Here is a 15,907-nt window from a genome sequence, read left to right as displayed (position 1 = left end):
AAGGAAAAAAAATCTCAAGTCTTTGTGAACAAGTTTCACATTAACCGGTAGTTTATTTGCTTATAACCTAAACATTGTCAGTTTGAGAAGAAATCCACTATGATATATAGATCTTGCCATTTAAATTCTAGGTTTCTTTTTTTTTTTTACCCTTGGTAAAAATTTATCCAAGAAACAGGATACATATATATTTTAAAACATGAACCATCGGAGAGTAAAATAGGAAATTAAGCGTGATTTAAGTTTTGGCGCTCCTTGTTTTTTCCTTTTCTTTTTTTAATTCCTTAAAGACGTAGTAGAATAAAAGGACCACTGGCTCTGAATCTCTTTGAGATAACAAGTGATGAAATTTAAAAAAAAACCCACACTCTACACAAGGTCAGGTTACCCACTCCCTGCCCTGCCCGCAAGGTAAAAAATAAACTTGTATTAGATGATGACAACTGATTTTTTTTAAGTCCAAGTAGAGAAAGAAGCAATCATTTTTAACTAAAATCCTTCTATGTTTTTTGATTACTGTTCAACTTGCTACTGTTTAGCAAAAAGCAACATTTCCATAGTGTTCATCTCAAATCTTATTGCTTTACAACTGTGGTATACCATCCTTTAAAAATAAAAAGATGAAGCAGTCAATCCAGTGATTAATTTGACATGGCTTTCATTGAAAAAGGAAGGGAGAAGAGGGTGGTAGAAAAGAAAAAACCAATAGACAAAAAGGTAAATTAAACATACAAAGATTTTCTTAAAAAAAAAAAATTAAAAAAAAAGAGAAAGTTATTTTCAACAAAAGGGAAAAAAAGCACTGAAAGCCCATGAGTCAAAGCCATAGCCAAAACCATGTTCTATCTTATGTAGTTTTCTTTTTTTGCCCCCCTTTTTTCCTTTTTTTTTTCTTTTCTTTTTTTAAATAAAATCTCTCCCAAACCATCATCACTTTTAATCCTCCCCAGATTGGGCTTCATCTTCGGACCCTTCATCCCCAGACTTCTCGGGTGGAGGGCTGGCAGCGGCTTTCTTCTCTGGAGGGCTTTCCGGCTCCTCATCTTCTTCTTTGGGAGAAGGAGTCTTTTCCTTTGATACCTTTGAAGCTGTGGGGCGACCCACTTTCCCTTTGCCTTTCACAGGACTTGGCGTCACTGAGAAGAAAAACACCAATTTTGGGAAGGGAAGAGAAGAAAATATCTTTATAAAAACTAGCTAGAAACAAGACAATCTACAAGAATAAGATCTATAAAGACAACACTCCCAACTTACTGGTTTCCAATACTTTTACCAGCACTATAATGTTATGTTAGCAGTAATAAACAGGATACTGTACATCAAGCATGTCAAACTTGCGGGGCTCACAACGAATATTTTTGCGGCCCAGCCAATATAACGGTATGTAAGAAACGTTTTAATAAAAATTCCATAACTTAATTTTTTAATATCCTACACATAATAATTATTAATAACGAACTACAACGTTTGCTAATGACCGATTACTATAATCGTGTTGCATTCATTTCCCTTACTTGCCTTACGCGCAGGTGCACCATTTCTCTCCACTAATACTAGCAGCAAATATTTTAGCAGCCGACTGCCATGTCATTAGTCTTGGACTGACTTGTTTGGTGTGTGCAATAAGGAAATATTTCGCTTTCGGAGAACAAGAAAAATAGATTTATTTGCGTGATGCTTATTAATTTGTGCAGTTATTCAGTGTCTGGTAAGTTAGTGTTCAAGAAAAAATATTAATTTTTATTAAGATGTTCTATCATTTTATGTTAACGATTACTCATTTATTTCAGCTCTTTGTATTCAGCATGGTCTCTATCGAAATAAACCTACACTTCTATGAAAATTGAAGCTTTTTGTTTTTTTGCGGCCCATATAAACTTAAACCTTGTTTATTTGGCCCGTGTTAGCCTTTGAGTTTGATATGCTTGCTGTACATCATCCTTAGTGGCTTGTGAACTAAATGGTGTTTAAAAAGTGGGCTAAGAAGATTATGATAACCTGAGTAGAAACTGAAGCTATTAAATAACTTTTGATTAAGTCCAGGAATCCCAACAGTAAGAAGTGATGAGTAAAAGGTTTAAAAATCACCAGTTCCGTTAGCCAGAATAAAAAAAAAAGTAAATCTAGCCTGGCTGGGGTGGCTCAGTTGGTTCAGAGTTGTCCCATGCATTGAAGGGTTGCTGGTTCGATTCCTGGTCAGGAAGCAGGTGGAAGGCAACCAATCAGGGTTTCTCTCTCGATATTCCTCCCTTTCTCTAAGCATGTCCTCGGGTGAGGATTAAAAAATAATAACAACAACATTAGAAAACAAAGCAAATGCTCATATTCATATTCTCAACAAAATATAAGTAAAAAAAAAAGCAAATTTAGCTTTCTGGTTTAATGATAAACTAGCTCTGATTAGAACATTTGCCAGAAACCGCAAGGCCTCAAGGAACATAAATATATGGTCACCTGTGGTTTTATTTTGGGAGCACAGAGGATGGTGTAGGATCAAAACACAGAACTTAAAGGGCAGTAATAGCTGTGTTGACGCAGTATTTCTAACACTGTGCCTGACACATATAGGTCATTCCTAAATCTTGCTTATGTTCAGCCATTGTTAAAGAAGAGGGCTAAGCCCAGCCCTCAGTGGCACACCTTAATGGTTGAGCCTTGACCTATTAACCAGGAGGTCACGGTTCAATACCCGGCAGGGCACATGCCCAGGTTGTAGGCTCAGTCCCCAGTGGGAGGCATGCAGGAAGCAGCTGATCAATGATTCTCTCTCATCATTGATGTTTCTCTCTCTCCCCTTCCTCTTCTCTGAAGTCAATAATAAATAAATAAATAAATAAATAAATAAATATTAAAAAGAACAGGGCTAAGCCACCAGACTCTTCGAGAGTCTGGAGTCCTTATTAATAAATGACACTTGTAGGAGTAGAAAACAGAATCCTTTCCAAATTCATTTATTCTTAATTAACTATGTGGCCAATGCCAAGCCTTAATGAAGAATTTCTGTAGAGAAAGTTTATTAGCTCATGAAATTTTTCAAAGCAATAATTTAATTTAATTCTGCAGACCTCACCTGTAGCCTTTAGCCTGGGTTTGGGCATTTTCTTTTCTTTTCTCTCAGGTTTGGACTTCTTAACCATCTTTTTGTTTTTCTTTTTTGAACTGCCATAGTCACTATCATCATCGTCTTCCATTAGAAAATCTTCATCGCTGCCGGAATCTTCTGAGAGGAAAGAAGAATTTCAACGTCCAACTTAATGTATATATCCTTCCAAGTGAACAAAGGGAGAGAACGCTAAGAATGGCTGGAGGATGGGATCTGGGAGTCAAACACTCTTGGACTCTATTTACAGCTATACTACCAGTTTGGCTGGAGTTGTCACTGGCCCCATCTGTAAAATGGGTTTAGCACCACATGAGGGATACATGACTGATTTGAAGAGTAGGTTGAAAACAGGAAGGGATAAACTTAATCTGAATGAAAATTGAAGCCATCAAGTAACTTTTGGCAATTATATCATTCCCATACAGATCTGGTGAGACCAGGGAAATGAAACGGAATCAACTTAGTGTGTTTGGTCCAACTATGAATAAATGAAACAAGAAAACTATTCACCTGAGTAACCTGTGAAACATCTGAATTCTGTTATTAACACTTTTTATCAGGGGAGGAGGTCTACACCCTTCTCCATCAGGCCAAAATGCAAATCTTAATCACAACACCTGCCATGGAACTATTATTCTAACAACTGTTTATTAAGTATTTGAATACAATGGACAGCAGTCATGATAATCTTTGAACCTTTACAAAATCAACAGATATCAAAGACCATCATCTCATCTAACAGTGAGTCATTTAAGGGACTGTTTGTAACATCTAGCATCCCCCCACCCGCCGCCCCAAACGCCAAAATAATCAAGATCACATACTGCAATCATGACCAAAGCAACAAGCCAACGTTACGCACTCTCCTGGAACTGTGCCTCGTCCTCTTCTTCCTGTTCTTCTTCACTGCCCACATCTTCCAGGAGCATCTCTCTCTGTTTAGAAGCTGCTTTAGAGGCTGCCTGCCGTTGCTGGCGCACATTTTTATGATCTTCCTTTTCATCCTCACTGTCCTCTGCAATATCAAAATTATGATGCACTGATCTAAGAGTTGTGTTTGACAACTACCTAAAAAAGCCAATGCAAACTAGCTCTGATTGGGAGAATATCTGCCAGAAAACACAAAGCCCAAAAGAAAATAAATGCATGTGGTCAAGTGTGATTTTATTCTGCGAGCAGAGGATGCTGTAAGGATCAACGCCCCCCCCCCCAGCCCCCCCAAAAACAACCTTCACAGATGACTCTAATAAGCCACCCGGATTGAAAAATCACTATGAGCTCTTCAAAGACGGAAGCATCTTTGTAATGCCAGTATTTACAACAATGCCAGGCATTACTATAAAACCACTTACTAAAATGTCCACTAAATAAGTACATAAAAAGAAATACTATTTATTACCTGCTGAGTGAGAATCATCCTTCTTAGTCTTCACATCTTTTTCTTCTGAGTCTTCACTACAAAGGGAAGGAATAAGACATTTAAGTTATTAGATCAAAATCTAAGTGAATATAGATCTCTGGTATCTGACTTAATAACACTGGAAGAAAACCTCCTTTATATATAAAATTAAAACGATGCTAAGGAGTTTCCATTATTTCCCTACTTTACAGGGATGCTGGTAAGCACAATTTTTATCTACTTTTGGAAAATACTGTTTCCAAAAACCCAAAGAGAAAAAGGAAAGCATCTCAACACAGGCTGAAAATCTTTCACCTGTAGATAATGCCTAGTTCAAAAAATATTTAATAAAAAAATTCTGTTGTGCCCTAGCCAGTTTGGCTCAGTGGATAGAGCTTGGCCTGTGGACCAAAGGGTCCTGGGTTCAATTCCGATCAAGGGCACGTACCTTGGTTGCAGGCTGCTCCCTGGTCTGGGCCCTGGTTGGGACTCGTGCAAGAGGCAACCAATTGATGTGTTTCTCTTACATCAATGTTTCTCTCTGTCTTTCCCTCTCTCTTCTACTCTCCTTAAAAATAATGGAAAAATATCCTTGAGTGAGGATTAACAGAAAAACAAAAACAAACAAAAATTCTGTTATTAGAGGAAGAATATAAAAATACAATTTTATATAAATTATAATATGCCTTAATATTTATCTAAAACAAAATATTAACTATATATATTTTTTGCCTCTAATATTTCTATACATCAGAAACATGAGCACATGGGTCTGCCTTGTATCCTGGAGAAAATAAAAGTGAGCTCAAGATCACTGCAAAATAAAATTAAAAATTGCAAAGTACAAAGAGCCCAGGCCAGGTGGCTCAGTTGGTTGGAGCATCGTCCCATACACCCAAAGGCTGTGGGTTCGATTTCTGGCCGGGGCACATACGGAGGCAACTGACTGATGTATCCCCCCCACCCGTTTTTTTAGCCTTGCCAAAGCAAGGCCTCCAAAAATTAGGTTGCCTCCCCCAAAAAATGGGGAGGGAGAGAGGGAAGGAGGGAGGGAGGGAGAATATGACTGATGTATCTCAATGTTTTCACTTTCTCTGTCCCTTCCCTCTCTCTCTAAAATCAATAAAAAGATATCCTCTGGTGAGGATTTTAAAAGAAGCTCAGTGAAAAGTTTTATAAAACAATTTTAAAGTCACAAAAATGCACATTTTATGTCCTCACAAATTTTAGCTCGGGAATATGGGTTTTAGTGTCCTGTCTTTGTCATTAACTAGTTTTATGATCTCAGGAAAATCACTCGGTACCCTACAGTGCTAAAATTTTATGATTCTATGAGAAATTCTGACAAACAAACACAAAAAGTCATACATAAGCTTTCCTTTCTTAAACAGCAGGTCTTGCAAATCTCTTTTGATATTTCCCATAATCTAGACCACATTCAAAAGACAAGCTACCGAACCCAAGATTCCTAAGCAAAGAGAAAAAACAAACATATTTCTTTACTAAAGCAATTTGATCCAAGAAACACTAATTCTGAAACCTGTGATTGTTCTATATAAATGTTTTTATGCAAAATAAGCATTTAATCTCCAACTCTATGACAACGATAATTATATCACTTTTCTCTAGTTCTTTTATTATTGAGTTTATAGAAACCATTGATCCTTGAGTCCCATTACAGCAAAGCCAAGTAAAAGCTAAACTTTTACGTAGAGACCAATGGAAAAATCAACATAATATGGTCTGAGGGGCCCTACCCAGTTGGGCTCAGTGGATAGAGTGTTGACTTGTGGACTGAAGGGTCCCGGGTTCAATTCCGGTCAAGGGCACATGCCCAGGTTGTGGGCTCAATCCCCAGTGTGGGGCATGCAGAAGGCAGCCAATCAATGATTCTCTCTCATCATTGATGTTTCTATCTCTCTCCTCCCTTCCTCTCTGAAATCAATAAAAATATATATATATATTTTTTTAAAAATATATATAGTCCTAGGGAATAAACATATAAGTAACTTAATACAAATGGCAATCAAACCTGTATTTATTTCAACCACTCCTGACATTGGAGAGAATACTAAATGACTACAACAACAACAAAATTTAGGCTAGATATTAATTACATCGAAGGGACATTATATCAGGCTGCAAAAAAGCTCAGCCCTAGTTGGTTTGGCTCAGTGGATAGAGCACTGGCCTGCCGACTGAAGGGTCCTGGGTTTGATTCCGGTCAAGGGCATATGTTGGGGTTACGGGTTCGATCCCCAGTAGTGGTGTGCAGGAGGCAGCCAATCAATGGTTCTCTCTCATCACTTATGTTTCTATCTCTCTCTCTCCCTTCCCCTTTGAAATCAACAAAAATGTATTTTAAAAGAAAAAAGCTTATTCCTTTGGAGAAATAGAATCAATATAATAAAAGATAGCTCTAAATTAGGCTGCCATATAAAACAGGATTAGAGAAATATACTATGAAACTATGGAAGACTTGTTTCCCCACAGTGCAACTGTCTTATTTTTCCTCAAAATCAAATTTCTGAAATTCTCCAGAAAAGAAAATATTAGATGTTAGCAATGCAAGCAAACATAAAATACTAGGTAAATGTATATACATAGTATCGTTGTTCCTGCAAATTTAGCATCCTGTAAATTCAGAATGGGAAGACTTCTGCCTATGGCTTTATTATAGTGACTTTAGGCTTGACGGTAAATATCTTTGAATAACTAGGTTAAAAAATAGACTCCAGAGTCCAGTAGACATGGTTTCAAAACCTGTTGGTTCAAAAACAAAAACTAAACAAACAAAACCCTCTGTTGGCCCATTTGCTGGGTAACCTTGGACATATCATTGAACCCCGCTTAAGTTAATATTACTTTGCCTAATTAGAGGTGTTGTGAAAATTAAATGATAATAAATATAAATTAGCACATAATAGAGACTAGCACATGACAATCATAAATGGTAGCTATCATCATCACCATCATCAAGGAATTCTTGCCACAGTGAGTATGAGAATGTATGTGTATACTTATAAGAACAGAGGAGAAAACTACAGCATCCTGGTCTCATGAGGCAATTTTAGTTAAAATTACAACTTATCTGAACTCATTTATAAAACTAAGGGAAGGGAAACTGTCCCAAATTATTATATTATCTAAATAAAGGAGGATTATAGACAGTAAAACTCGGCAGACTATATATACTTGAAATTCTGTAAGCTTTAGTTATGATTCTACCAGTGATTTGTGACTGAATGGGAAAGGTCACTCATTCTTTGCTATTACTACAATGAAAATGTCAATACTAACCTTAGGTAACAAATTATATACTTAAAACAATCTTTCTGCTACGTTCAGAGGTCTAAACGTAGACATCCCCGGAGACCACCTTGGATTCCAGATTGAGTTCAAACAAGCCACATGTCAATGTCTAGACTCAGAAGCCCTGCCTAAGTTAAGATAAAATATGCAAAAATAAAATTAAGCGAACCCGTAAGTGCCTTCCCAAAAGAAATGAAGATTCTCCAAATTTAGAGATCAGAAATTACCCTATCAGAGTGGTTGACAGAGTAATCAGGAACAAATTAACAATGCTTCTTGCCAAAAACAAAACAGAACAAAACAAAAACAATGCTTTTTACCTATCTTCCTGTGAATTCTTTCCAGATCGCCTTTTATTTTTAGCTTCTCGTGGAGATGATCGAATTTTCTTAGCTGGAGGACCCGAATCTCTTCCATAATCTTCATCTACACAGCATTTTTCAAAAATCAATAAACTATATTATGATTTGTACATGTAGAAATTACCACTGCATTTTCTTAGATAATTATCTCTCATGCTATTTAAATAATGAGGGGCAAGATTTTCCAAATAATTATTTTTTTCATTAAAAAATAAAATAGCCTGGCAGGTGTGACTCAGTGGTTGAGTGTAGATCAATGAACCAGAAGTTCACGGTTCACATGCCCAGATTGAGGGCCCAAACCCTGGTGTGGGCCATGAAGGAGGCAGCTGATCAATGATTCTCTCTCATCATTAATGTTTCTATCTCTCTCTCCCTTCCTCTCTGAAATCAATTTAAAAAACATACACACACACACACATTTTAAAAATAAATAAAATTCTTCTTTCCCAGTCTCACCACCTTATCATTTCCATTTCTGTATATTACCCTCTAGTCCTCATGTGTATGTTTTAATATATCCTTAGCCAAATATCTCATCATTTGTATATCCTACCCTTTTTATTAAAGATTTTCCCATGTTTCCACACCTTTATATTTATTTGAAAACTATTATAGTAATATAAGCATTTTAGAATGTAAAGAACCCATGATTCTATAATGCTAATACAATTCCTGTTACCAAGTAAATTACTTTTAAATTAAAGTAGTAAGTATAGTATACTCTGGCATTTAAGAAAAATACCTCCAATTTCTTTCTTTTTAAAAAAATTTGATTTTAGCCCAACTGGCATGGCTCAGTGATTGAGTGTTGACCTATGAATCAGGAGGTCACAGTTCTATTCCCAATTAGGGCACATGCAGGGTTGCAGGCTTAATCCCCAGTAGGGGGCGTGCAGGAGGCAGCCAATCAATGATTCTCTTTCATCATTGATGTTTCCATCCCTCCCTCCCTTCCTCTCTGAAATCAATAAAAATATTTTTAAAATTTTGATCTTAGAGAGAGTGGAAGAGAGAGAGAGAGAACCATCGGTTTGTTGTTCTACTTATTTATGCAAAATAACTTCAGTTTCAAAAACCCTATTAAACTAAAGAAAATTACCCCACCTTAAAAGGTGATTATTTCCAAATGTGTTTACTACATCATTATACACGGAGCTTCAGCAATTATTAAAAGGTTGGCTACATTATAAATTCCATTATGGAATATCATACAACCATTAATAGGAATTTTTCAAGTAACTTCTAATAACAGGAGGCAGATACTAAGTAGGGGTGGTATAATAAGTAGGGGTGATATGATAAAGGGAGAGAACCCAAAAATCCCACAGCAAGACCTCAACTAGATTTTTAAAGGGGTCGGTGTGACTCAGTGGTTGAGCATCGAACCATCAAACAGGTCTCTGGTTCGATTCCTGGTCAGGATACAATGCCTGGGTTGCTGGATCAATCCCCGGCAAGCATGGTTGGTTCAATGGCAGGAGGCAGCCGATCAATAATTTTTCTCTCTTATCCATGTCTCTATCTCTCCCTCTTCCTTCCTCTCTCTCAAATATCAATAAAAACATTTAAGGGGAAAAAGTCAAAACCTTTTTCAACAAATGGTTAAAATGGCCATTTGCTGGCTAATGGATCTTGAGTAATATCTTTGCTTCAGTTTTCGTTATCTGCAAAATGGGAATAATTATATATGTCCTATTTTAATAGCATTGTTCTGAGGATTAAATTTATAAATGCAAACATTCAGCAAGCATCTAATAACTAGTTAACTGCCATGCATCCAAAAACGCTTTTATCTCGCTTGCGTCTATAGACTCTTATGGCGCACAAAGGTGTAAATGTTAGTATTCCCTCTGAGAGGCTGGATTATTTTTAAAAAACTCTTCCTTATGCATTTTTTAAGTTTTCCCAAAGTGCACATATTATCTCTATAAAGTAAAATTAGATTAAAAAAAAATAGTAAATGCATCTGGAAAATAATAAAATTAGAAACATCTTATTCTTTTTTAAAAATATATTTTTATTGATTTTTTACAGAGAGGAAAGGAGAGGGATAGAGAGAAACATCGATATGAGAGAGAGACAAACATCAATCAGCTGCCTCCTGCACACCTCCCACTGGGGATGTGCCCGCAACCAAGTTACACGCCCTTGACCGGAATCGACCCTGGGACCTTTCAGTCCGCAGGCCGATACTCTATCCACTGAGCCAAAACGGTTAGGGCAGAAACATCATATTCTATAGAAACCTGTTCTGGCTAAGATTTAAGATACATTACTCATTCTATAATGAGTCAGTTCACAAATCAAAGTTGTTTCACAAAATACTCTCATCTTAGTTACTTTATTACACAAAAACGAAAATACTCTCTATTAAAAGGTACAAGTTTAAAATGGGATTATAGCAGGATACATTAACTAATAAACACTGCATGAGAATTATTGCACACTTAAACTTTGGACTGCAAAACCAAGAAAAAATTATTCAATGTTTACATGAGTAATTTACTAAGGAAAACTTAAAATCCATGCAAGTTCAAGTTTTATTTTGGGTGACACAGATCTTAATGTAATTTAGATACATAAATAGTCTAAATATTAAAAATTAAAAACTTAGCCGTGGCCGGTTTGGCTCAGTGGATAGAGCGTCGGCCTGCAGACTGGGGGGTCCCAGGTTCGATTCCGGTCAGGGGCATGTACCTTGGTTGCGGGCACGTCCCCAGTAGGGGGTGTGCAGGAGGCGGCTGATCGATGTTTCTCTCTCATCGATGTTTCTGACTCTCTATCCCTCTCCCTTCCTCTCTGTAAAAAATCAATAAAATATATTAAAAAAAAAAAATTAAAAACTTATTCCAAAAGCCTTGTAAAAAGTACATAAACTAGTGATTCTTCCACTACTAGGGTTCAACTCATAATTTATTGAAATCACAAAACTTACCAGCATCATCAGATTCCTGAAACTGTGAATAATCAACGACCTTCCTATTTCTGTAGAAAGAAAAATTCTAATTAAGATAATAAAAATGTAGGACTTTCCAAGATATTAGCATACACATCTTTTTCCTAAAACAATTAGAAAAACATTTTTCAACAAATTCACATCTCATCCAAAAGACTTCATATATATTTTTGTTTTTATTAACTGATTTTAGAAAGAGAGAGGAAGGGGGTGGGGGGGAGAAACATGGACTTATTGTTCCACTTATTTATATATTCATTGATTGATTTTTTGTATATGTCCTGACCAAGGATTGAACTCAAAACTTGGACATATCAGGACGCTCTAACCAACTGAGCTGCCAGGACATAAATGTTTTTCTTACTGCTATATACACGTATGTATGTATACCTGATAAACAAGGTTATTAATGAGTTTTTTCAAGATGAAGTGATTTTTAAATACTATAATACAATTACATTATAAGATATAAATCCTAGTGACAGTAAGTTAAGCCTTACGAAGGGGAAGAAAAGAATGGACTCATTCAAGATTCTTATAATCTCAAACAAACCGTAATTTGTATTTCCCTACTTTATATACAGGGTGGGGCAAAGGTAGGTTTACAGTTGTGAATACTCAATACACAGTTTATTATTTACAGTGTATTTACAGTGTATTATTATTTTCCATATAAACAACTGTAAACCAACTTTCGTTCCACTCTGTATAAAAGTGTCCATGTAAATATCCAGATAGCCTGGCTTTCAGAGAGCCTTAGAGGCACTGTAACTAAATGATACTGAACAAGTGAACCGAAAAGATTAAGAGAAACAAACCACCAACACTGAGCAGAGGGTTTTATAATAAAGATTAAGATACCACTTAAATTCAAAGACACGATGGTCAGAATCCAAGGACTGGTAGAACTACTATATAATATGCAAAAAAGATAGGCGTAGGAATGAATTCTGAGAACATACTTGGAGTGATGTTCAATGGTATAGACCAGGGATGGGCAAACTTTTTGACTCGAGGGCCACAATGGGTTCTTAAACTGGACCGGAGGGCCGGAACAAAAGCATGGATGGAGTGTTTGTGTGAACTAATATAAATTCAAAGTAAACATCATTACATAAAAGGGTACGGTCTTTTTTTTTTTTTTTTAGTTTTATTCATTTCAAACGGGCCTGATCCGGCCCGCGGGCCGTAGTTTGCCCACGGCTGGTATAGACACACGCTTGGCTTTAGATAAAAAAGAAAGGCTCTTAAGGAATGTTGCCTTCTGTTTTTCTTTATTCTACCAACAATGAACCTTCTCAATTTACTGCCTCAATGGGTCAAGATGCAAAATTTAAAAATATGTTCCAATTACAGTTGAGCCTTTGAAGTGCATGAGTCCACTTATAACATTTTTTATCTTCTAAACAGATGACATAAATTTACAGTATTAATATAGTACAGTGCTGTAAATGTATTTTCTCTTCCTTACTATTTTAATAATATCTTTCTCTAGCTTACAAAAATCACATGATTATAGCAATAGATGCAGAATAAGCATTTGACAAAATCCAACACCCATTTTTGATAAAAATTCTCAGCAAAGTGGGAATAGAGGGAGCATACCTCAATATAATAAAGGCCATATATGACAAAACTACAGCCAACATCATACTCAATGGGCAAAGCTAAAACCATTTCCTCTAAGAACAGGAACAAGACAGGGATGTGCACTTTCACCACTCTTATTCAACATAGTACCGGAAGTCCTAGCCACAGCAATCAGACAAGAAGAAATAAAAGGCATCCAAATAGAAAATGAGGAAATAAAACCCTCATTATTTGCAATGACATAATATTGTACATAGAAAACCCTAAAGACCCCATCAAAAAACTACTAGATTTAATAAATGAATTTGGCAATGTAGTATGATACAAAATCAACACCCAAAAATCGATGGCTTTTTAATACACCAATAATGAATTCTCAGAAAGAGAAACTAAACAAGCAATCCCATTTATCATTACAACAAAAAAAGTAAAATACTTAGGAATAAACTTAACCAAGGAAGTAAAAGACTTGTACTCGGAAAATTACAATACAGGACATTGGAAAAAGAGATTGAGGAAGATATAAACGAGGGGAAGAATATACCATGTTCATGGAGAGAATTAACATCATTAAAATGTCCATACCACCCAAAACAATCTATAGATTCAATGAAATCCCTAATAAAATACCAACAGCATATTTCACAGATCTAGAACAAATACTCCAAAAATTTAAATGGAACCAAAAAAAGACTCTGAATAGCCACAGCAATCTTGAGAAAGAAGAACAAAGTTGGAGGGATCATAATACCAGATATCAAGTTATACTACAAAGCCCCGCAATCTAAACAGCCTAGTAACTGCACAAGAACAGGCATATAGATCAATGGAACAAAACAGAGACCCCAGAAATAGACCCAAGCCATTATGCTCAATTAATATTTGTCAAAGGAAGCAAAAGCATAAAATGGAGTCAAGACAGTCCTTCAATAAGTGGTGTTGGGAAAATTGGACAGACGGAAAAAAAATGAAGCTAGACTACCAACTTAGACCACACACTCAAAATGGATAAAAGACTTAAATGTAAGTTGTGAAACCATAAAAATCCTAGAAGAAACTATAGGCAGCAAAATCTCAGACATCTCTCATAGCAATATGTTTATAGATACATATTGGGACTACATCAAAATAATAAGCTTCTGCACAACAAAAGAAACCATCAACAAAACTGTTTGGCTCAGTGGATAGAGGAGCTGCCTGCAGACTGAAGGGTCCCAAGTTCAATTCCAGTCAAGACACATGTCTGGGATTGCAGGCTTGATCCCCAGTAGGGGGCGTGCAGGAGGCAGCTGATCAATGGTTCTCTCTTATCATTGATGTTCTTATCTTTCTCTCCATCTCCCCTCCTCTCTGAAATCAATTTTAAAAAATGCTCAATTAAAAGAAAAACAAAAATGACAGGAGAACTATTGGGCAATGATACATCTGATAAAGGGTTAATGTCCAAAACATATAAGGAAATGGGCATACAACTTAACAAAAGGAAAGGATCTAAATAGACTTCTCCAAAGTAGACATACAGATGGCCAAGAGACATACAAAAACTAGAGGCTCAATGCAAAAAATCGTGCATGGGTAGGGTCCCTAGGCCAGTGATGGCGAACCTATGAACTCATTTTTTTGGTTGATTTTTCTTTGTTAAATGGCATTTAAATATATAAAATAAATATCAAAAATATAAGTCTTTGTTTCACTATGGTTGCAAATATCAAAAAATTTCTATATGTGACACGGCACCAGAGTTAAGTTAGGGTTTTTCAAAATGCTGACACGCCGAGCTCAAAAGGTTCGCCATCACTGCCCTAGGCCTAGCAGGCGATCAGGGCCATCTTCTGCCCGCTTGCCAGTCCCCAGTCCCACCCCCCCGCCACCCACCCCGGTTCCCCATGGTTCCCTGTTGGCCATCCAGCGATCGGAGCCTGCAGGCCAGGGGGAGGGACCAAGAGGTGGTCAATGCACCTCATAGCAACCGGTCTATCGGTCATTCTGGTCATTATGCCATTATGGTTGCTGGCCTTTTATAATATAGGATGCTCAGTCACTGATCATCAGAAAGATGCAAATTAAAACAACAATGAGGTATCACCTCACATCTGTCAGAATGGCTACCATCAACAAATGACAAGTGCTGGTGAGGATGTGGGGAAAAGGGAACCCTGCTAGTGGGAATGCAGACTGGTGCAACCATTATGGAAAACAGTATGGAGTTTCCTCAAAAGATTAAATATGGTACTGCCATTTGACTCAGTAATCCCACTTCTGGGAATATATTCTAAGAAATCTGAAACATCAATCAGAAAGAATGTATGCACCCCTATGTTCATAGCAGCACAATTTACAATAGCTAAGATCTGGAAACAGCCTAAGTGTCCATCAGTAGGTGAGTGGATAAAGAAGCTATGGTTAAAAAAAAAAGTAGCTGTGGTACATTTATATCATGGAATATTATGCAGCAGTAAATAAGAAGGATCTCTTACCCTTCGAGACAACATAGAGAGACCTGGAGAGTATTATGCTAAGCAAAACAACCAGTCAGAGAAAGACAAGTATCATGCGATCTCACTCATTATGTGGAATCTAATGAACAAAATAAACTGATGAACAAAATATATCCAGAGACATAGAAGCACAGAGCAGACTGTGGAATCTCAGAGGGAAGGCTGGGAGGGGGGTTGCAGTGATCAACCAAAGAACTTGTATGCATATGTGCACAACCCATGGACACAGATAGAAGCGGTCATGGGAGGGGAAAAAGGGGACATATATAATACTTTTAACAATAAAGATTTTTTTTTAAAACCACAAAAATAAAATCATTTTCAAGCTTAAGCACTCACAAAATCTATCAAAGTTTGGTGGCCAGTGTGTGTGTGGATATGATGCTGCTGCCGTGTATTATATGTACTAGGCCAAAGTCGCCAACCTTTCGGACCTCACGGACCACCAGTGGTCCGCAGACCACTGGCTGGCAACTGCTGTACCAGGCTATTGGACTTTAGACAATCTAATCCAACCTTATCCATAACTTATCCTACCAAGGGAATAACTGAGAACCTCCCTTGATCTACCAAGGCTGCCTGTTCTAAAAAAATTCTAATAATGAAACAATTCTCAATGAGGTGCAATCTGCATCTGAAGTCCACTCACCAATTCTATCTTGTCTACCTTCTGAGATTTACCAT

The 15,907-nt window shown here is 36.8% G+C and overlaps 1 protein-coding gene across 1 annotated transcript; it reads right to left on the bottom strand.

Annotated features, from left to right (window-relative positions):
* Positions 1-872: 872 nt before the first annotated feature.
* On the bottom strand, positions 873-15,907 carry NUCKS1 (nuclear casein kinase and cyclin-dependent kinase substrate 1). The gene is made up of 7 exons (XM_014532500.1): positions 15,891-15,907; positions 11,115-11,164; positions 8,135-8,240; positions 4,503-4,558; positions 3,966-4,118; positions 3,071-3,220; positions 873-1,136 (listed from the first exon to the last, which is right to left on the bottom strand). The coding sequence occupies exons 1-7, from the start codon at positions 15,905-15,907 to the stop codon at positions 937-939; spliced, it is 732 nt and encodes a 243-aa protein (XP_014387986.1). The 3' UTR covers positions 873-936.

Source organism: Myotis brandtii, unplaced genomic scaffold, assembly GCF_000412655.1.
Source record: "Myotis brandtii unplaced genomic scaffold, ASM41265v1 scaffold898, whole genome shotgun sequence".
NCBI classification, from domain to species: domain Eukaryota; kingdom Metazoa; phylum Chordata; class Mammalia; order Chiroptera; family Vespertilionidae; genus Myotis; species Myotis brandtii.
This window is presented reverse-complemented; position numbering and strand designations above follow the sequence as displayed.

What these genes read in the sequence shown, in the direction of transcription:
- NUCKS1 (XM_014532500.1), bottom strand. An exon ending in AAGAATTCACAGGAAGATAG is followed by an intron (nt 4,559 to 8,134) that starts GTAAAAAGCATT and finishes TTCCCTTTGTAG; the next exon opens with TGAAGACTCAGAAGAAAAAG. An exon ending in ACCCAGGCTAAAGGCTACAG is followed by an intron (nt 1,137 to 3,070) that starts GTGAGGTCTGCA and finishes TTTTCTTCTCAG; the next exon opens with TGACGCCAAGTCCTGTGAAA.